The 21,648-nt window shown below is 49.1% G+C and overlaps 7 protein-coding genes across 7 annotated transcripts; 5 read left to right on the forward strand and 2 right to left on the reverse strand.

The window, feature by feature from the left end:
- Positions 1-411: 411 nt before the first annotated feature.
- N7471_011798 (putative tRNA-splicing endonuclease) lies at positions 412-7,155 on the forward strand (the record flags this gene model as incomplete). Its single annotated transcript, XM_057284517.1, has 4 exons — positions 412-434; positions 498-6,795; positions 6,858-6,944; positions 7,009-7,155. The coding sequence occupies 4 exons, from the start codon at positions 412-414 to the stop codon at positions 7,102-7,104; spliced, it is 6,504 nt and encodes a 2,167-aa protein (XP_057130783.1). The 3' UTR covers positions 7,105-7,155.
- A 1,260-nt stretch (positions 7,156-8,415) lies between these two features.
- Positions 8,416-8,877, forward strand: N7471_011799 (uncharacterized protein; the record flags this gene model as incomplete). The annotated part of the gene is made up of 1 exon (XM_057284518.1): positions 8,416-8,877. One exon carries the CDS (start codon positions 8,416-8,418, stop codon positions 8,875-8,877), a length of 462 nt encoding a protein of 153 aa, XP_057130784.1.
- A 346-nt stretch (positions 8,878-9,223) lies between these two features.
- Positions 9,224-9,807, forward strand: N7471_011800 (uncharacterized protein). The gene is made up of 2 exons (XM_057284519.1): positions 9,224-9,355; positions 9,410-9,807. Exons 1-2 carry the CDS (start codon positions 9,340-9,342, stop codon positions 9,502-9,504), a joined length of 111 nt encoding a protein of 36 aa, XP_057130785.1. The 5' UTR covers positions 9,224-9,339; the 3' UTR covers positions 9,505-9,807.
- An 846-nt stretch (positions 9,808-10,653) lies between these two features.
- N7471_011801 (uncharacterized protein) lies at positions 10,654-11,508 on the forward strand (the record flags this gene model as incomplete). Its single annotated transcript, XM_057284520.1, has 1 exon — positions 10,654-11,508. One exon carries the CDS (start codon positions 10,654-10,656, stop codon positions 11,506-11,508), a length of 855 nt encoding a protein of 284 aa, XP_057130786.1.
- Positions 11,509-12,654: 1,146 nt separating this feature from the next.
- Positions 12,655-14,450, forward strand: N7471_011802 (nucleobase cation symporter-1 family protein; the record flags this gene model as incomplete). The annotated part of the gene is made up of 3 exons (XM_057284521.1): positions 12,655-12,796; positions 12,863-13,503; positions 13,557-14,450. The coding sequence occupies 3 exons, from the start codon at positions 12,655-12,657 to the stop codon at positions 14,448-14,450; spliced, it is 1,677 nt and encodes a 558-aa protein (XP_057130787.1).
- Positions 14,451-15,275: 825 nt separating this feature from the next.
- On the reverse strand, positions 15,276-18,822 carry N7471_011803 (putative G1/S-specific cyclin Pcl5). Its single transcript, XM_057284522.1, has 3 exons — positions 18,557-18,822; positions 17,436-18,482; positions 15,276-17,364 (listed from the first exon to the last, which is right to left on the reverse strand). The coding sequence occupies exons 2-3, from the start codon at positions 17,878-17,880 to the stop codon at positions 15,737-15,739; spliced, it is 2,073 nt and encodes a 690-aa protein (XP_057130788.1). The 5' UTR covers positions 17,881-18,482; positions 18,557-18,822; the 3' UTR covers positions 15,276-15,736.
- An 887-nt stretch (positions 18,823-19,709) lies between these two features.
- On the reverse strand, positions 19,710-21,284 carry N7471_011804 (putative aminotransferase; the record flags this gene model as incomplete). Its single annotated transcript, XM_057284523.1, has 7 exons — positions 19,710-19,765; positions 19,812-20,319; positions 20,380-20,457; positions 20,515-20,835; positions 20,924-21,053; positions 21,105-21,138; positions 21,203-21,284. 7 exons carry the CDS (start codon positions 21,282-21,284, stop codon positions 19,710-19,712), a joined length of 1,209 nt encoding a protein of 402 aa, XP_057130789.1.
- Between the last annotated feature and the right edge of the window lie 364 nt (positions 21,285-21,648).

The raw sequence follows: 21,648 nt of genomic DNA on the forward strand, positions 1-21,648 counted from the left end.
TGCCAGACACTTCGGCATCCCGCGTTTGCTCTGGGGATTTTTGTTCACTCCTCCTCGTTTGCTTTGGCTAGACATAGAGTCTCATTCTTTGAAACAGGTGTTTAAACCTATGTCACCGATCCATCACTTCTTGCATCACCAAATATCAGCATATCGGGGTCAAATACGGCACTCGGTTACGAGGCCACTCCTCGCTGTTATCAACATCACTTTGTCCTTCGCTTGAGCCTCCTGTCACTTCATTTAATTCTCTCATCGGCAGTTGATTCAAAGCCCGTGGAATCATTTTGAGATCAGTATTACTTCCTAGGCAAAACGATGTTCTAGCTGCTCTACCTATGGGATGAAGGAAATGCACCGCACTCTGTCATTTCGATACAACCTTCTCCACAATTCGAGACTACAATCACCATGGAGTTTCTGGCTGCCATTAGGTAGGCATCAGAATAGCTTTCGAGCCAAATGAACTGGAACTAATCAGATTGCGTGCTGTACAGAGAACTCAAGGCCCTCCCGGAGGCCACCCACCTCTTCTGTCCCCGGAAAGACGACGATGATCATGGACGATATGAAGATCTAGAACAAGTGGATGAAGCGGGAAAGGCCATCAAGGATATTGTGGCCGAAGCAACAGCTCGAAGAGAGAGTTTTCTCTCGTCCATGCGCATCCTGGCATACCATAAGGATGGCGTAGAGGACGATCAGAACTGGGTCCTGGGCAAACTAGATGAGTCGCTGGAGAAATGTGATCTATGCATCAAGCATTATTACATCGGCAAGATCTGGCTCATGGACCTGCTGAAGGAGGAGAACTATCACGAAGATGATATTGAGGCATTTGCCCAGAGAATCGACGAGTGGGACATTCGGAGAATCACTCGCAACTTGACAACCGCCACAACACAGTTGAAGCAAATCCCATTGGAGAAAATTGGCTTGGATGTCTTGGACAGGGCTGCGTTGCTGTCAATATTCGAGACACTGAGCTGTGAAGCCATGCTGCGCAATGAAAGCATCCTGCAGGAATATTTCGATGAGCCATTCAGGCTTATTCAAACAAAACGAAGCTTGAAAGTTTCAGATTATATTCCTGCAGTCTCTCGCTTTCTTTTTGATTCTGATCAATTCCGAAGCTTCTGGGCTGTTCAGTCATGGACACGATACGCACGGCCTCCTACTACTCAAGAATTTGAATGGGCGGTACGTGATGGCCTGTTAATGGGACTACGAGCTGCGTCACAACAGCCACCGCAATTTGCAGTCATTCAGAGGTTGTGGCGAGGCATGCAGCTTGTCGTTCGGAAGCTGGACAAAGAGCAGATTACACATCAGCTTCGAGGGTTGGAAATAGACCCTTGCCGTCTCTCCGTGGATCATCTCTCTATACCTGCGCCGGCCTTGCGATTCCTTCTCAACACCATTCAACTATTCCTTGAGAAAGCCCCGGCTGACTTCTGGGATGCTATGCAAACTATTTCTCCCCAAGCAATCATGGAACAAACATTTTACAACACACAATTCAATGCATTTCTCTTGGAAACTTCTGAGGGCGAGCCTTTTGAGAAGTCCGCATTGAAAGACATGCTCTCCTGGATCAATCCCTTCCTCGGCTCACTGAAGGGTGCCCACCAACCGTCTGCCTGCCGGTTCTTGACATTGCAATTACTTGGCCGCCTTCAAGATACCCAATATCCCAATTTATCACGCTATCACTGCTTTGATATTGGCTTGGCCAGCCTCCTTCAGACCCTACGCCGATTCACAGAAAATGAGTCTTCCCGGGGTACAGTTACTCGGATCGTGCTGGCAGAGACAATGGGAGTGGTTGGTGATACGATCAGCGTAATCATCAACCCCCCGACTTTTGATGTCGAGCGAAGTCGGCAGGAGGGTATTCTCACACAGTGCATGGAAGTTGTACGCAACACCTTGGCATTGGAGTGTCAGTCATTGAAGACCGATTATGAGGCACTTCTGAAGCACGGTACCCTCGCACATGGAGTATCTACCTACTCTGCGCCCATCTGGGATGCTGTCATCAAACACCTCCACCGGGATAATCTGCCGCTGTCAAGTTCGGCCCTCCTAGGAATCTTGCCCCTGGTTGGGCTGGAGATGTTTCCCACGAAAGGAGAAGGGAACAAGGAGAAGACCCACTTCAACATGATTTATGGCCATCTCACCAACCTCTCATGTCGAATCATCGGGCGTCTCGCAGACTTTCCACCCGAGCACCTCGAAACGTTGTTCCGAAGTCAGGATACTAGTAGCGCTGTGATTTCGGCTCTGTTTGCCGCCGACTATGACACCTACACAGCTGCGGTTGACCTGATCAAGGCCGTCAGCGGACAGTCAGCTCGACGAGATGCCATTTCTCACCTCCTCCAATCTTCGTTCACGACCACGATCTACGGCCTCAGTTGGTCATTCCGTCGGATCTCTCACATGAAGACTTTTGCGCCCGCCCCAAGAATGCTATACACTGGTACAGACATCGTAGAGATATTATGTGACAGTCAAACCGGTATGCTGCGAACTCGTAATCTCGCTGATCGCCGGGAGGTCATGTCGCTGCAGAAGCTCTGGGAGTATTTGTGGCTGGCATTGACTACGATCTTTGATGAGACCGAGGCATGGCACCTTCGGGGTAATGATAAGACTGTCATGCTCGAATTTTGCCGTGACACGATCCAGTTCGCCGACCTGCTCTTTGATCAATATGGTGTTTTCTTGGGAGCTGTAGGGAATGCGGATCCGGGGCAGACCTCTGCATCCGAAACTTTCCTCAAGTCACCAACAGCCACAATGAGTGCCATGGTAAAATGGCTTAGGTTGAAGGATGAGTTCCTGGCAACGACGCTCGTAGGGTTGGTGGCAAAGCTTCTGCGCAGGTTGGGTGGGATGAATGTGACCACTGTGAAGCCAGATGCATTGAGCTTTATTGAGGGGGTTGCTGTCAATGGCACAATCAAAACAATCCTCAATCAACGTGAAAAGGCAGAATTAGTCCGCTCATTGGAGGCGTATTACAAGAAACCTGTCGTCACTGCCTCAACTGCTTCTCTTAAGAAACAGTCTTCGATCACCGCTTTTGCCAAACCCTCTAATATCTCGAGCCCCTCCTCTCGCATCACCAGTGACGATGACTTTGATGATGATACTTTGAACGACCAAACTCTTCTTGAACTGTCTTCTTCTGTCGAATTCAACAAGGCTCGCCTCGCAACCCAAGCCAAACGGGAAGCTGAGAAGGCCGCCAAAATGCGATCCTCAACGGCTGTCAAGCAGCGTCCAGAGATTTTCCGTCCGGGCATGTTCCCCAAGTCAGTTCAACCTGTACGATCCAATGATGACACCACCCACGTCCTATCTTTCCGTGAGAAGCGCGAACGGGAAAGGGAAGCCAAGAAGAAGCGTGATCAGATTGAGCTCGCCAGACTCAAGAAGAACATGCCGGCATATGGCGTTGGGGAGCAAACAGCTGAACAAGGCTCTGGCCTGAAAGGTATTGGTATCAAGGGTAAAGATCATACAACCCCCGCAGATAGCATGATGGTCTCCTCTGGTGATGAGTCTGATTCTGAGAGTGAAGATGAATTAGACAAGGAACTCTTTGGTGCCAAACCGAAGAAACCCGACGCTGTCGCGGCCTATGAATTAAGCAAGAAACAATCTCTTCAACAGCAACCTGTCAAAAAGGTCAAGCGCCATCGGTCTGTCAGGGACATGCGGGCTCGCCTGGCTCCAGATCTCGGTTCTCTTCACCACTCAATCCTCTCCTGGGACTTTTTCGCAACCGGCGATCTTCCTCCTACCTCGGACCGCACTGATTATTCCCTGGTCTCAAACACGTTCCGCACACCCGATGACTACCAGAGTACATTCGAACCCTTGTTGATTCTTGAGGCGTGGCAAGGTTTCCAACAGGCGAAGGACGAAGGTTCTTTCCGACTATTCGAAGTCAAAGTCATGACCCGATTGGCTGTCGACTCGTGGATCGAATTCAGCACCCAACCGCTTGGTCTTCCTCCCAAGGACTTTAGCTTGGGTGAAGGTGATTTGGTCTTGTTCTCCAACTCGCCCAATCTCACAAGCGACCCGAATGCACCCCATGTTCTCGCGCGTGTCTGTGGTGTCAATCGGAAGAACAAAAAGATGGAGGTCACATATCGGGTCAATCCTGGCAGTAACAAGTTCCTGTCTTCTTTTGGGCCGGGAACTGAGGCCTGGGCCGCTAAGATCACTTCTTTGACCCCAGTTGAGCGTGAATACGGTGCCCTGATGGCGTTGCAGTACTATGATCTGTGTGAAGAGATTGTCTTGGCTAAGCCTTCGCCTCTTCTTACTTATTCGGACACAAGGCTGCAGCCCATCATGGATAATTACTCCATCAATCGTGCCCAGGCAAGAGCCATCAAGTCAGCTGTTGACAACGACGCGTTTACTCTCATCCAAGGTCCTCCTGGTTCGGGAAAGACTAAGACCATCATCGCACTTGTCGGAAGTCTCCTAAGCGACGTGCTTGGGAAACAGGTGATCAAAGTCAATGGTGCTCCTGCTGCGAGAAATGCCCTCTCAAAGAAGCTTCTCCTGTGTGCGCCGAGTAATGCCGCTGTCGACGAGTTAGTCATGCGATTGAAGGAAGGTGTGAGGACGACTCATGGTCGGCAAGAAAAGGTCTCTGTCCTTCGTCTAGGAAGAAGCGACGCGATCAACACCAAGGTGTTAGACGTTACCCTCGATGAGATGGTCAATGCCCGTCTGAACCAGGATCCCAGCAAAGGAAATGGTGTCGACTTGCAGAAGCTCTATGAAGAGCACAAGACGACTGATACGTTATTCAAAGAGCTTCGTGGGCAGCTCGACGAGGCACGAGCGAAGGGACTGCCTCCCCCGGAAGAGCTGGAACGCGAGTTTGACTTGATGAAAAAGAAGCGATCTCAACTGAGCACGTCCATTGATAAAGCCCGTGATCAGAACCATACGCTGGCCCGCAATGCTGATATGCATAAACGGCGGATCCAAGAACAAATCATCAACGAATCTCATGTCATCTGCACTACTCTCAGTGGTTCTGGACATGAAATTTTCCAGGGTATGAATGTCGAGTTTGAGACCGTCATCATCGATGAGGCAGCACAGTGTATTGAACTCAGTGCTCTTATCCCACTGAAGTATGGCTGCTCAAAGTGTGTTCTTGTCGGTGATCCCAAACAGTTGCCTCCAACGGTTCTGTCAAAAATGGCCTCCAAGTTCCAGTATGAACAGAGTTTGTTCGTCCGCATGCAGAAGAATCACCCCAATGACGTGCACTTGCTGGATATCCAGTACCGTATGCATCCAGCCATCAGTCATTTCCCCAGTGTGACGTTCTACGATGGCAAGTTGCAGGATGGACCGGACATGGCTAAGCTTCGCCAGCGTCCCTGGCATCAAAGCGAGCTTCTCAGTCCCTACCGATTCTTCGATGTTCAGGGCATGCACTCATCTGCGGCCAAGGGCCATTCCTTGATCAATTATGCGGAGTTACAAGTGGCCATGCAACTGTATGATCGTTTGATCACAGATGTCAAAGAATACGACTTTGCGGGCAAGATTGGCATCATCACACCTTACAAGGGCCAGCTGAGAGAGCTGAAGAACCATTTCACCCAACGATACGGCGAAGGCATTCTGAAGAAGGTTGATTTCAATACGACTGATGCTTTCCAAGGTAGAGAAAGCGAAGTCATTATCTTCTCTTGTGTACGAGCATCCAACAAGGGTATTGGTTTCTTGGCTGATATCCGCCGTATGAACGTCGGTCTCACCCGTGCCAAGTCATCGCTTTGGGTTCTGGGTAACTCGCAGTCCCTGGAACAGGGCCAGTTCTGGAATGGGCTCATCAAGAACGCGCGGGAGCGAAATGTCTACACGGAGGGTGATATTGTGAAAATCCTGGAGAAACCGCAGTTCACTGGATACAACGAGATTGAAATGGTCGACCTTGACACTGCAGAAACCCCGGGCTCTCCCGACTATGAGCCCCCTGTACCGCCAATTTCCCGACCTTCATCTGCCTCCATTGGCCTTGACTCACGCTCCGTCTCGGTGTCTGCCTCTGGACGCGGTACACCCCCAATTCCACGACCCGATGGACCTTCTGGGGGAGGCAAGGGCTTAGACCCGACGAAAATGTGTGGGATCTGTGGAAGCGCAGACCATTTCACTCACAACTGCGACAATGACGAGGCAAAGGCAAATGCTCGAGGAAACTGTTTCCGCTGCGGTCAGGCTGGTCACACCAAGGTTGCCTGCCGTGCTGAACGGTGCCTTGAGTGCGGCGAATGTGGGCATTTGTCCCGCAACTGCAAGTCCACGAAAGTTCTTTCAAAGTTCGAGAAAGCTCGCCTTGAGAGAGACGAGTTCAATCTCAAGCAACGTCAAGATTCGTTCGCTGAGCGCCAGCGAGAGCGTCAACTGGGAGGACACAATCCCAAAATCCCCGTTGTTCAAGCCACAAGTTCAAAGCCTCCAATGAACCCTGCTGATAATTCCGCGAAGAGAAAACGTGAAGAATCTGCCTCTGATGGACCACAAGCGCAACGCCCTCGTACCGGGCAGCCACAACCCCCAATCAATGCTCCAAGGGGCCCATTGGGAAGTGGTCATCCCGGTCTATCTGGTCCGGCTGCTCGTGGTTCGAATGTCTCAAGAGTCGGTGGTCACCCGGGTCTTTCGGGCCCCCCTCGCGACAACCCAGTGGCCAATGCTCGTAATGGTTACAAAGGCCCGCCAACCAACGGCCCACCAGGAGTGAGTTTTTTCCGCACACTGGATCAAATAACTAGCCTTGATATATACTAACAATTTCTTAGGGTCTCATCAAACCTTCTCGCGATGGCCAGGCGTATCCGACCGAAAATGACCCGACAAGGGCTCCGTCGATGAGACCAGGAGCAGATGTAAGCGCCATGTTCTTGGCTGACTTCCTTATTAATTACTCATACCAATCTCTTATCAATATAGGCTCCCAACCAAGGTGCTCCCAAGCCCCGACCCCCGATGGTACGCAAAAAGAAGGAGACAGATCCTTTCATCCGGCCCAAGCCAAAGCGCAAATAAGCGCCGCAATGCCAACCCCCATGTACTTGTGATCATCCTCATGACCGCTATGTCATATGCCTGTCACATAGTTAAACCAATAGTCTCAAATACCAATGATGAATATTATCTTGACATGTATCTTCTTGTCTCTCCACTACTACCCATGGGTCCTCCCACCACTTCACTATGTCATAAAATTCTTCCCCCGAGGCCTTAGTATACCATCACAAAGTGATTTTACCTCTTTGGCATCTACGGAAATACATCCTGATGTTTCCGAGGCATGGATTATCTGCCGCTCATACGGCGTTTATCCTTAACGACGATATGATCTAGTTAGCTCGATCTAGATATAAGACGTAAGATCCTACGAAGTATCGTAGCAACACGCCCGCCACATGCTGGGTTGGCGGGGCATTACCTCTTGGACGACGTGTAATATTCTATTCTATGAGGGAGGAAAGAGTGAGCAAGACGGTGGCATATTAGAATCTACATGTGTCTTAGTGTTCTATCTTGATCATATCTTTTTTATAATATTTATGGCATCTTATAGCATCATTCGATGTGTCTTTTGAGGTCTCCTTGTTGATGTCTTATTTCTATCTTGCTTTTATAACTCAAATTTCAAATGTTTTGTTCAGACGTCGTCCACGATGTCTTTGTTGATATTCTGATTGATAGTTACATAACATATGTACATGTATGTGTTTATTGAGGCTCTGCTTTCAGGCAAGTGTCAGGTTGCTCCTTCCTTGGTCTCTCTTTCCTCTTTCTTTCTTATCTTCTCGTCTCATATTTCCCTTCTATTTTTTTCTCACCTCCCCTTCTCTCCATTTCTCATCGTCCATTCTGTCCCCCTCTCTCTGGCACCTCCGCTCAATCTATAGTTTTTCTTCCATTCTGCCTCTGTCGGCACTATCCTTGTTGATACTATTGCATACGGCCCGGGCACTCATTCAAGGCTTTCGGAACACGGGGGCAGCGGGAAACTCCCTGGTCCATACCTTAATTTGCTCGATTCATCTTAGACGGGGGTCACCGTGTCAAAAACTATCTTTTCTCATCAACATCAAAGTGTGACGAAACTCACCCGCCATGCAACATGGTTCCTAACCGCTATTCCGATGTGGACTAGGCTTGTTGATTTTGGGGCACAATTTCCTCCTCTATCTCCCGGAGTTTGACTTGGAGGAAGGCGAGCCAGCTTCCTACCTGGCGCTTCTTTTGAAAATGCTGCCATCGTGGATATATTTCGGGTTCGATCAGACCAGGGGACCGCCCAGCCCCAAAGGGGTTTGTGAGTCTCGCCAACCAGATCATGTTCGTATGCTGGAATTGCCAAACCGAAGTTCCAGGACGACTGCCCTCGGATTCGACCTCCGTCTCCTGTTGCTACCAGATGCGGAGGACGAAGTGGTACCCAATGTTGCAGCTGTTACCTTACTCTCCCAGTTGCTTCATATGATTCAATGTGACCTGGAGTGGGTTTTGAACGGTGTGCAGTTCAAATCCCAGTTCACATCGAGCCATTTCAACGCTCAAACCGACGGAGTGTTGAAGCACAAGCTCAGCAAGCATGAACACTTGGCTGCAGCCCAAGGCTTCTGGATTTTTCCGGTCATCTTTCATCTTTGTTGCTCCCGACGTAAGATGGGCGATAATATAGTCGATGCGAACAACAGAGAGATCTCGATCGGTGCTGATATCCCTCAACTCCAGGTCAGCACAGTCGAGCTCCGGTATATAAAACAAGTACAGCGTGAGCACAACGCGTGTACTATGATTTGATACCCTATCTCTCTAAGGGTAATACAAGCGGAGAAGCAGGCACCCAGGATATCGCAAGTATCCATCCTAAGGGTGCAAAAACGTAAAATTGGGCCATATTCCGCCGTCTTCATTACTTTGCATTTATACTAAACTAAAGAATTTTCTGCGCCGGCCAACTGGAAATATCCTTACATCTGATATTAGTATCTTCGTCCAACAGAGTGGGTGGGGATTATGGACTCGGCCTATTTTGGCTAGCCAGTCAGCCCTCAAGGAGGGCGGGTTTACCTACCCCTTTGATCACACCACCTCTCTTGGGAGAGCGTAGTTCTTATTTTTCTTCTCGTGAGCAAACTTCCCCGAGCTCTGACTTGCCTGAATCCGAGAATCTTGTACCTGGCTACACCCCCTTGGGATACACAAGTTGCGCAAGTCTGATATAAATACGCTCCTGGTATCAGTTGGGTACTTCTCGACACAATGCCTGGGTCACCCAGTAAGTTCATATTATTGAGTTATAAGTTCCAAAACTAATTATACCGAATAACAGTCATTGAGCCGCAGCGGTGGAAAGACATTATCAATCTTTCCCGATGCCCGCACAAGGATAGAGCAAGTCGGCCGCCATCAAACCGAGTGACTTAGTTTGTTTCCTGGCGCATGAAAGTCTGCGGTTGAGAGGTCTACTCCAAATTCTTCGTTAAGAAGGGGCGGTTTAGGTGTTCTTAGACACTCTATCCCTGAATTTCATCTCTATTTGTTCGGGTATGGCCGCCGAGGCTCGAACAGGTGCAATCGCCAACAACTAAGAAGGTGGTAACGACACAGGTACTAGTGACAACGTACAAATGCGGAGCAACTAGCTTGAACATACATGCAAAATGCAGCAATGTAGTCCTAATGGAACCAGCATTGAATTTCAACCACCTCTTCCAAACTATTAGCCGGATCCACCAACTAGGTCAGCTATAGCCTCAACGTGCGTGGGTTCTTTTCTAGGACAATCTAGCGCCTGATCAAGTGGAAAAACACGATATAAGTTCTGCTTCTTATGGCAAGACTATTTACGGACCGCACTTGAGCACCGTATGGAAGAATTCACTCTTAATCTAGGGCCTAGTAGTACAGCTATAGAAGAGGTAGCAGCAGCAGATGGTACCGGAATAAAGGAAGAACCCCAAATTTAAGCCCTTGCGAACGATATTCTACGGATATGCTTGGTTTAGAGGATCTACTCCTCGTAGGGTCATTCCTAGCTAGCGAGCCCAGAGGAATGCTATTATCACGTTTACGAGGGACCGGAATCCTGTGTAACAAAAAGCGTGGTCCTGGCGCAGAGGTTTGTAGGCAGTCCAAGAGACCATAAAGAACCCACATATCAATACCACATAATGTGTTGTTGTGGGTTGTGATGGGTGGCCTTTCTTTTTTTTTGTTAGATTATCTATGGTTTCATAGCTTCTTGCTTCAACAATTCTTCTCCATTCTCACGCTCCACCATGTATAACTACGTCTTGCCTCTCTCATTTCATTTCATAATGCATACCCAGTAATTGTCCAGGACCGATATCATATTGGCCAAGAACATCCAGCTATATTTGGACCCGGAGACTGTTGAGGGAAAATCCGAGGTGGCGCCACCGGCGGTTCGAGACTGCCGTAGATGACTTTGATCAGATAAGATTGCTATCAGCTGATGCTCCCCGCACTTCTCCGTTCTACTCTCTCTTCTTCTTTCTCCTCGGAACTTCCGGAAGCTCTTTCGATGCCAACTTATCTATCTAATTAGCCGTCATGATGGTCTCTCGTTCGGCCTCCATTCTTACTGGCGCTCTCGCACTACTTTTACCCCTCACAGCCCATGGCTTTTCTATCCCCCTTCCAGACCATCTCCAGGCCTTCCTCGGACGACCAAACAGTTTGAACCCGGGCCCAAGCTCTAACCATGTTGAAGATGAAAGTGCTCTAAACCGTCCGTCATGGTTCACCTCAACTTTGATGGCCCGCCGCCTGCTTGCCTTGTCACCCTCTGGGGTCATCTCCACCAACTTCCCCGAGTCCCTCCCACCCTCCGCACACGCTCCCTCGGATGTTGCCGGTCTCTCGATCGGACTCCGCGAGTACATTGCTGATTGTGATGGATCCCTGCCATCGGATCTATCCCACGATGATAACGGCGATCCAACAATCCTTGGCCTTCGCATTGGAACCACTTTTAAGAACATTGCAGCAGGATCTAATCTCAGTCTCCAGTTAGACTGGTGGGATCATCTTGATGAGGCCGGTGCAGTCTACCCTGGTCTTCCTCTCAGCCCAGCTGCTCTGCCTCGCGTCACCCTCTTCGGATACTTGGATAACCTCCCGTCCCCGCTTTCCAATGACGCAGCTGCGGCCCTCGAGAAGTGTTTCCTCGAGCCTCATCCCGACGCAAAGGTCTGGCTACCTGGTTCTTCTTACTCGCCTCATGCGAGTTTCTGGGCTCGGTTGGTGGTCACCCATGCTTACTGGATTGGTGGATTTGGCGACGTGCAGCAGATTGGGTGGATCAATCTCACGGAGTGGCAGGGGATCCGACCTCACGGCAGTGTAGAGGGCGTCGGTGATGGAAGAGGGTGGCAGGATGTCCGTTTGCCAGGTGAGAAGCAGTAAAGAGAGTACATACCTAGGTACTTCCATAGGGATCGACAAATGCCTGGGGCGCATAGTGATGATCGCATTAGTTTTTTTGTATTGGACCTGCGTATTACGCAGCAGATAGGTGCCATGCGACAAACCCCCTTTGCGGGTAATATTGATGCCTTAATGCCTGATTATCCGTGGAACCTCGACTGCTACATAACTAGTAGTTATAGAAAAGTCCATTTCACAAATTAAGCCTTTTCCCGCCTTTTCCCGCCGTCTAGCTAACAAACTAAGAAGGGGGAGAAAATATCTATGAAAACAGACATCCAAAAAGACAAACTGAGAAGAATCTGAGATGACCACTAAAAAGACATCTGAAAAGACATCTGCAAAAAAAGCATCTAAGAAGAGTATCTAAGAAGACTACTAAAAAAGACTTAATAAGGCCGTATAAGCGGCCGACTATTCTTGTATCTATATATTAAAATGAAGCTTTTGACACCATACAAATTCATATATCATCACTTTTTAGGTGGTGTATAGCTCTGAATAAAGGGGTTTTATAGTAAACCACCTAAAAAGTGGTGATATATAAATTTGTATAGTGTCAAAAGCTTCATTTTTATACTTCGAGGATCAGCTAACAGAAATAGGGTACGTTGCTTATCAAGGCCTCTATAATACCCCCGGGGCCGTGGACTAGTTCAAGTAGTTAGTGAGTTATCTTCATTTTTCTGCCAGCCTTAATTCAGACGTCAATATTACCCCAAAAAGGGGGTTTGTCGCATGGCACCTATACCGCTGGGTCTGCGCATACAGCATGGATAGCAATTAAGCATATCTCTGTATCTTTACACGCTAAACGAGTTTTATGAGGTACTTTTGAGCTCTTCCTTCTCATTCGCCTCCCTGGTCTTATCTGCATAATGTAGGCTTATCATTCTTATCATCATCCCTGTTGTGCACGGGGCAGGTCGGGGGCAAATCTGGGGAATAAGAAGACGTTGGACCTGCATTTCTTTTGATCTCATTATCTTATGTTCTATATTATTGAGCTGTTCTACCCCTTGCGTCGTGGATTACGTCAATATACACCCCGAAAGGACCGTGGCCCGAACCCTCTTTTTCTTCCAAGGTTGAGAACATCCATCTCACGGATTACATATCCAAACCATGAAGCTACGCGTCTCTAGGCCGCATATACGCGTCTCACAGGGTGAGTCTGCATTTGCAGCAGGCAATGCACGGTGGACAAACCGTGATCTCGACCCGATTCCCAAAAACGGACGCAAATGGGGTGTGTCCAGTATAATTGGTACGATAATTGTGCTTATATTTTACAAATATTAGGCTGGGGCTAATAGAACATGTTATTATGTAGCATATTGGATCTCCGATGCCTTGCACGCAGCCACCTGGCAGTTCGCCAGCGGCATGATTGCCGTCGGCCTCACCTATCGTGAAGCTCTGGGCATCGTCGCCTTGTCCTTCTTCATCATATCGTTGGTCATTGCAGCAAACGGTACCGTGGGCGCCATATACCATGTTCCATTCCCTGTGATAGCTCGTGCTAGCTGGGGATTTTGGGGATCATATATCGCCATCATCTCACGAGTTATCCTTGCTATCTTCTGGTTTGCTATCCAAAATGTCAACGGTGGAAATGCTGTCCGTGTCATGATTGGAGCAATCTGGCCAAGCTTCCTGGATATTCCAAATGGTATCCCCGAGTCACAGGGAATTACGACCGGTGGTATGGTCGGATTTTTCATCTTCTGGTTGATCCAGGTTCCATTCCTCTGCATGCATCCAAACAAGCTGCGCTGGTTATTTACAATCAAATCGATTCTGGTCCCCATCGCTTGGATCGCTATCTTGATATGGTCGTTTGTCACCGTGAAAGGTGGTGGTGGCGTATTCGCAAAGCAGGCTCCAACAGTCTCCGGCTCCAAGTATAGCTGGCTGTTCTTGGCCAATATGACATCGGTCTTGGGAAACTATGCAACCTTATCAGTAAATCAGGTATAGTGATGCTGCTATGCCACCAACTATCGCAAAAGCTAACCGTCCTCAAGTCTGACTTCTCCCGCTACTCCCGCGTCAGTCCCCGCTGGCAGCTACTTTATATCCCTATGCTACCTATTATATTCACTTTCTTTTCATTTATTGGCATTGCCGCATCGTCTGCCGGCCAAGTTCACTATAATCTCTCGACTATTCCATGGGATCCAACTGTCCTGATCAGCTACTGGCCCAACCGCGCCTGTCGCTTTTTCGGCGCAGCATCCTTCGCACTAGCCTCCCTGGGCGTGAACATCTCGGCCAATTCTCTTTCGGCCGCTAACGATTTCACCGCACTGGCACCACGGTATATCAACATCCGGCGCGGCCAGATCCTATGTGCCTTGCTGTCGTGGTGCCTTGTTCCCTGGAAAATCCTCGAATCGGCAGGCAACTTCCTTACTTTTATGTCTGCATATGCGATTTTCCTTGGTCCTATTGCTGCAATTATGATGTTTGACTACTGGGTTGTCAACCGCCGTCGGTATGACACGCTCGCTCTATACCAGCCCAATAACCCGACATATCGCTATACATTCTCCATTCCGGGCTTCTCGGGCAAGAGCATGTCTGGCACAAACTGGCGCGCCGTGTTGTCTTTTATTGTGGGTGTTGCGCCGAGTCTTCCCGGACTGGTCAACTCTGTGAACTCTCATGTCGATGTTGGCGCCGGTATACATCCGTTTGAGTTTGGGTGGCTGTTGGGCTTTGTTGGGACATCTATTGCATATTTGTTGTTATCATGGCTGTTTCCTGCGCATGAGACTCGGATCGACCGCGCTGTTCTACCTGACGAGATATACGATAGAGGCACGGTGGTCGAAGGAATGGAAGCAGATGACCCAGATAGGAAGGATGTGGTTTCTGATACACAGGAGAAACATATGGATGTGGAAAAGGCTATCTAGCTTTCTTTGGTATTGATCTGAATTTTCTGTTTTGTACCGAGTGGCATGTAGATGTCTATGTGAATATTCAAGTGACCAGCTTCATAAGTCGACCGCGTATGACAACGTAGGACTCTGAGAATCTGAATATCCATTTGGCCCAAGATGATGCGATAGATGTTATATTTGATCATACTATAATCGGCTCTTTGATGTATTTCTCGATGTATCTTTTCCACCTTGATATTGCAACCATAATGGTTACAACATACAGGTTTTCTAATATTTAGGGCAATCCTATGGTCACGTGGCAGCGACGTGACCGGCAGTCCCTTCATGGTGGCTAGGTGAATACATCATCTAATACATCATCTTCGGTTCTATATGTAGGTTAAGCGCTTGTACTTGTACCTGACTTCTCATCATCTGGTCAAGCCGATATCTGAGTAAGAAGGAAGACCTTCTTAGTCCCCACCCGAGAGTATTAGTATTAGATCGAGTTTAGAATCAGTTGCATATAGACACAGGACTTTTGTCTACATATGCTCAAGCACCCCAGGATTGGTATAAAAGTACGGAGTACATAGCTCCTTGTAGCAGCCAAGCTGTGAACAATATGTGCCATGCATGCGCTCCACTCTATACTTAGAAACCAAGGGGCTAATGCCCGCCACCCGGACTCCACAGCCACACCAGGATCCACAGCCACATCCAGCCACCATTGACGCTTGAATGACTCACAGCGGAGCCATGGATTCCCGTTCTAAAGTTGCACGGTCAGACCTGTCATGTGCACATTCTGGGCAGTTGCCTGGTCAGGGCGCTTAGGAATACGAGAAGGGCCGATATCGCTGTTGAGCTGTATTTGGATTGACTATCCTATCCGAGGGCGAGAAACCCTCGGGGATGGCACGTATACCATCCCCTAGATGGATGAGTTGATACAGGTATAATCAGGGCAGACGCCCGCTTTCCCCCCCCAAAGTAACCAGAGTAAATAAAGACCATAACCGTCCCATGCCGACCACACTCCGTTCGCAACCACAAAAGTAGATAAAAGAAAGGGAAAAAAGTGAGAGAACAGATGCACGATGCAAGTAGAAGACACGCCAGTCATCACCACATCGTACACTTCGGGAATAAACGCCCAAGTCCCGTACGTAAGGCCGAGTACCCGAGAATAGGGGTATGTACAACGGGGTCGGTTCACCGTAGGGTAAAAAACAAAGAAAACGACGGACTTTTTCTTTTTTTGCCTCGCACAAAGGAAATAAGAAAATAAGGAAAATCCGCTAATAAATCGCAAGTCAATTCAAGTACTCCGCAACACGGAGACTCGGGTTCAACGCGATCTTGCGTGCTTCGCTGCCACAGCAGGCACGTTTCATGCCCGCTGGTCCAGAGACTGGGCCAGTCCGCATGGGGGGAATGGAGGACCCATGTTGTGTCATGAACGAGCGTGGGAACTGTCCATCAGGTAACACGGATTGGTCTCCAGAGGCCCCAAGGTTGATCAGATGGCGCACATGGTTTTGGAGCAAGAGATCGTCGGATCCAGTACGTCCACGTTTTCGGCACTGGCGCAGTTCGGGCGTCGCGCCGGAAAGTTCGCAGAGACTCTGAGCAGCTTCGCTCAGGCTGGAATCCAGGGAAAAATTAGACAGGTCTGGGACCGAAGAACCCATAGAGCTGGGATATTCAGGAGAGCTGTAGACACCGACCAGACTCTCGTCAATCGGAGAGGCAATGGCCAGAGTCTTACGGGACTCCTTAAGGGAATTGCTGGTGCAACGCAATGTAGCCTTAACAGCCAGGCGAGCTGGCGCAGAGCCCGAAGCACCCGAGGCGTTGGACGAGACTGATGACGACCGCGAAGAGCGGGACGACAAGGTAGAGACGTCCGAAACCATCGAGTCAGGCGACGATGCCGAGGAGGTTGACCGAGCCAAAGATGACCGACGAGCCGCAGCTTGGAAACCATCGTACGACTGAGTCCGAGGGCAGAATGACAGGGGCGGGCGCTGATCGAGTGTTGATCGCGCCATGCACGCATTCTGCGCCTGAGACATAGCCGTACAGATGGATGGGCGGCGGGGGTTGTAAGCAGCCATACTCGCAGCAGGAGTGGAGGACACTTGAGATTGGGGGGTCATCTGTGGCGTGGGAAGCATCATAGGTCGTGGAATACTAGGCAAAGCCAAGTTGTTATAATCCATGCGCGGAGTTGGCTCCAGGGTTCGTGGAAGACACCGAGCGTAAGTCGGAGTTTGTTCGCACGGCAAGGAGCGCACCGACTCATTGATTGGCAGACTACGAGGCGAGAGGTATTCTGACCGACCGAGATCCATCCCACCCATCGCCGAGACTGGGGTCATGGGCTCTGACTCTACAAAGTCCAGTTCAGGGGTGAGTCTGGGTAGAACAGTCTGCCAGCACTGGCTTTTAGTAACCGGGGGTCCACCGGCACCAGGGGTCAGCTTCAAGACCAGATCAGTCCAACGCTGAAACGTTGCTTCATCGATGTGCAGGCGCCATCCGACAGCCTTGAGGAACATAAGCTCATTCTGGTTAATCTCGAGAGTATTAAGGCCAGAAATCTTGCTCCACGCACGAGCGGAGTAGTTGCGATCCTGCAGATACTTTGAAGCGAGAATCAGCGCTGCCAGGAACATCCGGCGTCCACACTGCATCGCCCGCAAAGGCGACTGATCCCGAGGCTGCTCCTTGGTGAAGTCATGCGTGGGTACGTGGGGCTTGATTTTAATCAAATAATACAAGGCCACCTGCAAGGTACTGTAGCTAGTACGCGAGCGGCGGAGAGTCTCCTGGATAAAAGTGCGGAGAGGAAGAACCCCTTTGGATCCGGTCGCGGCATCACTGCGGGATGCCGCGGCGGAAAGGGGCCAGATGGTTTCAACGATCTGTGATGCGGTGTCTTAAAGGAGGGGGAATATTATTTAGCCGGGCGTACAAGACGTACTTGAGGAATCCTTTTTCAAGACTTACCGACGAGGTTGTCGACGAAATTCACCTTCCGTTCCGACTGCCGTAGCAGACATGGCGGAGGTCGCGCACTGGGAGCGCTAGAAGAATAACTGTTAGTGCGCCGAGGGTGCGTTCGCAGCTCGGATGGCACTACACCGTCCACCTTAGAAGCAGGTCCCTTGGCAAAAGCCCGGGGGCATGCTCCGTTCGGATTTCTTCCCGCCAACTGGCTATTACTCTCATTCTCCCAAATCACGTCAACCGGGTTGGTCGATGTCGATGATATCGAACTCTGCGAGGAGACGCCATCGAGGGAGAATACAGATGAGGAAGAGGAGGAGGCGGAGGAGGAGATCGAGGATTCATAGGGGTGAGCGTGGTGAGACGCTGTCAATTGAGAACTTGGGTTTGAGAGGGTCATCCCCAAGACGTCCATCCCTGACATATCCGGAAGTGTGGAGTTCATATAGGGCGTTTGTGTGAACAAAGTTCAAATGAAGACAGCCGGATAAAAGCGAGATGGTCCGATTTTTTGGAACCGTAGTGTCAAGATACCGTTAAGCAGGGAACCGGGAACGAGAGCCGAGGAGACAGAAGCCGTCTTTGCGACAAAGGCGACGGCAGACCTTTAAATGTAGAGAGCCAGGTTTATAACCAGACGTAGAAAAATAAGCGGAACCGCCGGGTGTAGCGGTTAAAAAGAGGCCAAAGGGGAAACAATCAAATATAAAGACAAGAAAAGGAAAACGTATTCACGATCCGATCAACCAAGTGCTTCTGATATAAGAACCAAAGCAGGGGCACGTGGTAGGATGACTCTTTTTTCTCCGAGTGTATTAGATGGAGCCAGAGACGGTGACGATGCGGAGGTCGGTAACAGCAACACAGGCGATCGGAACGGATGAATCAATAAGGTACATTTTGAAATGAGTCGTGTGATAGGAAAAGGGTTAAATCAAGGCACCCAACGGACCGTGGACAGGCAGAACCACGCTGGTGGCTGTCTGTACAAGGCAGTCGTTGAAGCGGCTAGGCAGAGAGGGAGGCGAGTCGGGGGAGAGGATGAGGCTGAGGGGGGCGAGATAGGTGTTAGCGAAGGAGTCAGAGAAGAAAGGAAGAGGACATTTAAGGAATGAGTTTACCTATGACTCTTTTCAAAATCTGTTTTAGTTGACTAAAAGAGATTGGGGGGGCAAAAATTGGGAAGGGGAAAAGAAAGTCACACTGTGGCGAGAACAAGTGGGTGGCGGGTTAGGAAGATGCCGGGAGGCGCAGGGACCACAATATAGAAATATAGTCAAATATTCTACTTCTTCTTTATAATAATCTCCTAACAAGTAGAATCAGGAGATGAGGAACATTCTGAAGGAGATGGTGAGAGGGGAAAAAACCCGGATGCGGCGAAGAGACTCCGAGATAGGAGGGAGAGAGGAGAGCCCTGGAGTGGTACGACGGTGACTCACGCTTCTATCACCTTTTTTTATAGAGTTAGGTCTATTATATCGGTTCTATTCTATTAGATAGTCTAATATCTTCTATCTTATGTATTTCCTATATCTATTATTATCTTGTTAATCTTCATTTTCGTCTCTAATATGATTATCATTCTATCTAAACATAAAAAGGACCATTACCTAGAATGACTTGACTATGCAGTGGCACCTTATGCTCGTGTAGCCACTCATAGCGTGATTAATCTTATTTTAAGAAAAATAAATTCCATATTAACAAATCAGCAAGAGAAATACTCATGAGATGTTTTATGAAATATTCATATTACTCAAAAAGAGCCATTATCCATCCATTCCGAAGGCTCTGTTTAAGTTCCACTGAGTCATAAAGCCGCTTGCCACGCTGTCTTCGCACCTTGGCCAATCCACGCGCGGCTGTTAGGCTGCGATCCACTAAATTCCCATTATTCCACGATTATCTCTATGCTGATTGGCTGGCACTGCGATCGGCGTTGCTGGTTGGGGTTGCCTGCAGCCTTTCATGGAACTGGGGAACCTCGGGAGTACTGAACTCATATGACCTCACGGTGGGAACTTAGGCTGAAAACAAAGAGCAGATGTTTTTACAAGGTTAGGCTTCAAGGTGGTGGATTTCTCGAAGGTTCACATATCCCTGGCTTAGAGATCACCGCAGGGCAGCCAAGTGGCAAAATATGCGGTCTGTAGTAATGTAGTGGGAGAAAAAGAACAAAATTAACAAAATTGAGAAAAAAGTCCTTCATGGCATGTAGTCTCGATAAAATGAATATGAATAGCCCAGTTATGCTATACATAGATGTACACGCTATAAGGATGCAAGCACCTCTCTCAATACATCTACCAGCCCCCCTACTTCGGCCTCTGTCCTTGTTAGTATCGAGCAAATCCAATCGAGATACCCACTCACCGGTGTTATAGTGCAGGAAGCTGACCCGCACCACCCCATCCTCCACATCGTCCAATCCGCACACGTCGGCCAGTAGCCGGTGGCTGTACATATGACCACTGCGGAACCCAAAGGCCGATTGACGCTCAACCTCCTCCACAAGGCGCTGACTACCCACTCCCTGCACAACGAAGCTAATAACCGGCACGCGGAGCTCCTTGCTGGCTGAAGGTTCACCGATAATATCAATCCGGCTATTAGAAGCTAGGAATTCCAGTAGAATCTTTTGCAGCCGCTCCTCGTGCTCTGCCATCTGCGCCCAGGTCGTGCTAGGGTCGGAGCCAAAGTACTCCACAACCTGGGGAATACTCTGTGTAAGCTCATAATTAGCCGATGCGAGATTGAGCTTCAGATCTAGCGTATCTGTGGGCTTAAAGAAATGCCCCAGTGACTGGATCTGGTCGTGAACGCGTGACGAGGCATATAGTTGCGCCAAGTGTGGTCCATACACCTTGTACCAGGAGAATGCCTAGATAGTGGGGGGGATCAGCAATGAACCAGTCACCCAAAGGCTTGGGTTGCAATTTACGTAGAAATCCACGTCCAACGCCTTCACGTCGACCTGACGATGCGGAGCCAGGGCCACTCCATCCACACACAGCAGTGCCTGTATGAGTTTGTGTGAGCCAGTGCATAGAAGCCAATATATTTTAGAGTTACTCACGCGAGGATGAACATGGACCACGTCTGCAATCTTTCGGATGGGACTAATAGTGCCAGTGATATTGGAAGCATGAGGGCATGCTACGAGTCTGGTCTTATCGGAGAGCAGGGACTTCAACTCAGCTGGATCGCACACAGGATTCTTTGGGTCGGCAGCAGCCCACCACTTTACGGTCAAGCCCAACCTCTCTGCTATATGGACCCACGGGGAGGTATTGGCCTCGTGGTTAAGTTTGGATAGGACCAGTTCATCACCAGGTTGGAATCTAAGCGCCGTAGCGAGATTGTGCAGTAGCTGAGTGGTTGAGATACCAATGCTGATCTGTTTCCAAATTCATGCATTAGCACCCGAACTTTGGCAGTTCTTATACTTCTTGGGAAGTAAACCCCATGGATTATAGAGCAGATACCTCCTCGGGCCCGGCGTTGATGAACCCAGCAGCCACTTTGTATGCATTATCGTACGCATTAGTCGAAGTCTGGGAGACTTTATAGCTGGCTCCGAGCTGGACATTTGTGTTCAGCAGATAAGAACGGATGCTATGGCCGCGTTAGTATATAGCAATCTACAATAGGGTCGATTAGACTAACGAGTCGGCCACAGTATCTAGAACCTGACTTCCACCTGTAGTTTAAGAATCAGCATAAATCTCAAAGTTATCGCTATAAAGAATGGAGGTGCATCTCACCAGCGTTGTCCATATACACTTGCTCCTGCTGCAGTGCAGGGAAGCGAGAGCGAGCTGCCGAAATATCGAGAGCAGAGGCCATATTGAATTATCGGATTCGCTTGATATAGCTAAATAATATATGCACTCTTGGATGTGAGAATTGCAAGATATGAAGGATGTCTGTCCACTTGATAATTGTCAGCCTCGCCCGATGAGGGGTAAACAGTGGAGCTGTTAACGGATTTTCTCCGGTCTCAAGCTACGTTGTATGTATTTCGATTCGATTCTGTCTCAAGGATCTGAGTTGAGCCAGATGTCGACTACATTATAGAGCTTGCCATCGGCGCGTATATCTGAAAAGAAGGAGTAGGTTGCTTCACTTAAACAACCACCCACATTGCCCGCAGTATCATCTCTTCATAAAGCAATGGAAAACAGTACTTTTACCTAGTCCTGTGCAGATA

This window comes from Penicillium samsonianum (genome assembly GCF_028829775.1).
Source record: "Penicillium samsonianum strain IBT 33392 chromosome Unknown utg000007l_segment0_segment0, whole genome shotgun sequence".
NCBI classification, from domain to species: domain Eukaryota; kingdom Fungi; phylum Ascomycota; class Eurotiomycetes; order Eurotiales; family Aspergillaceae; genus Penicillium; species Penicillium samsonianum.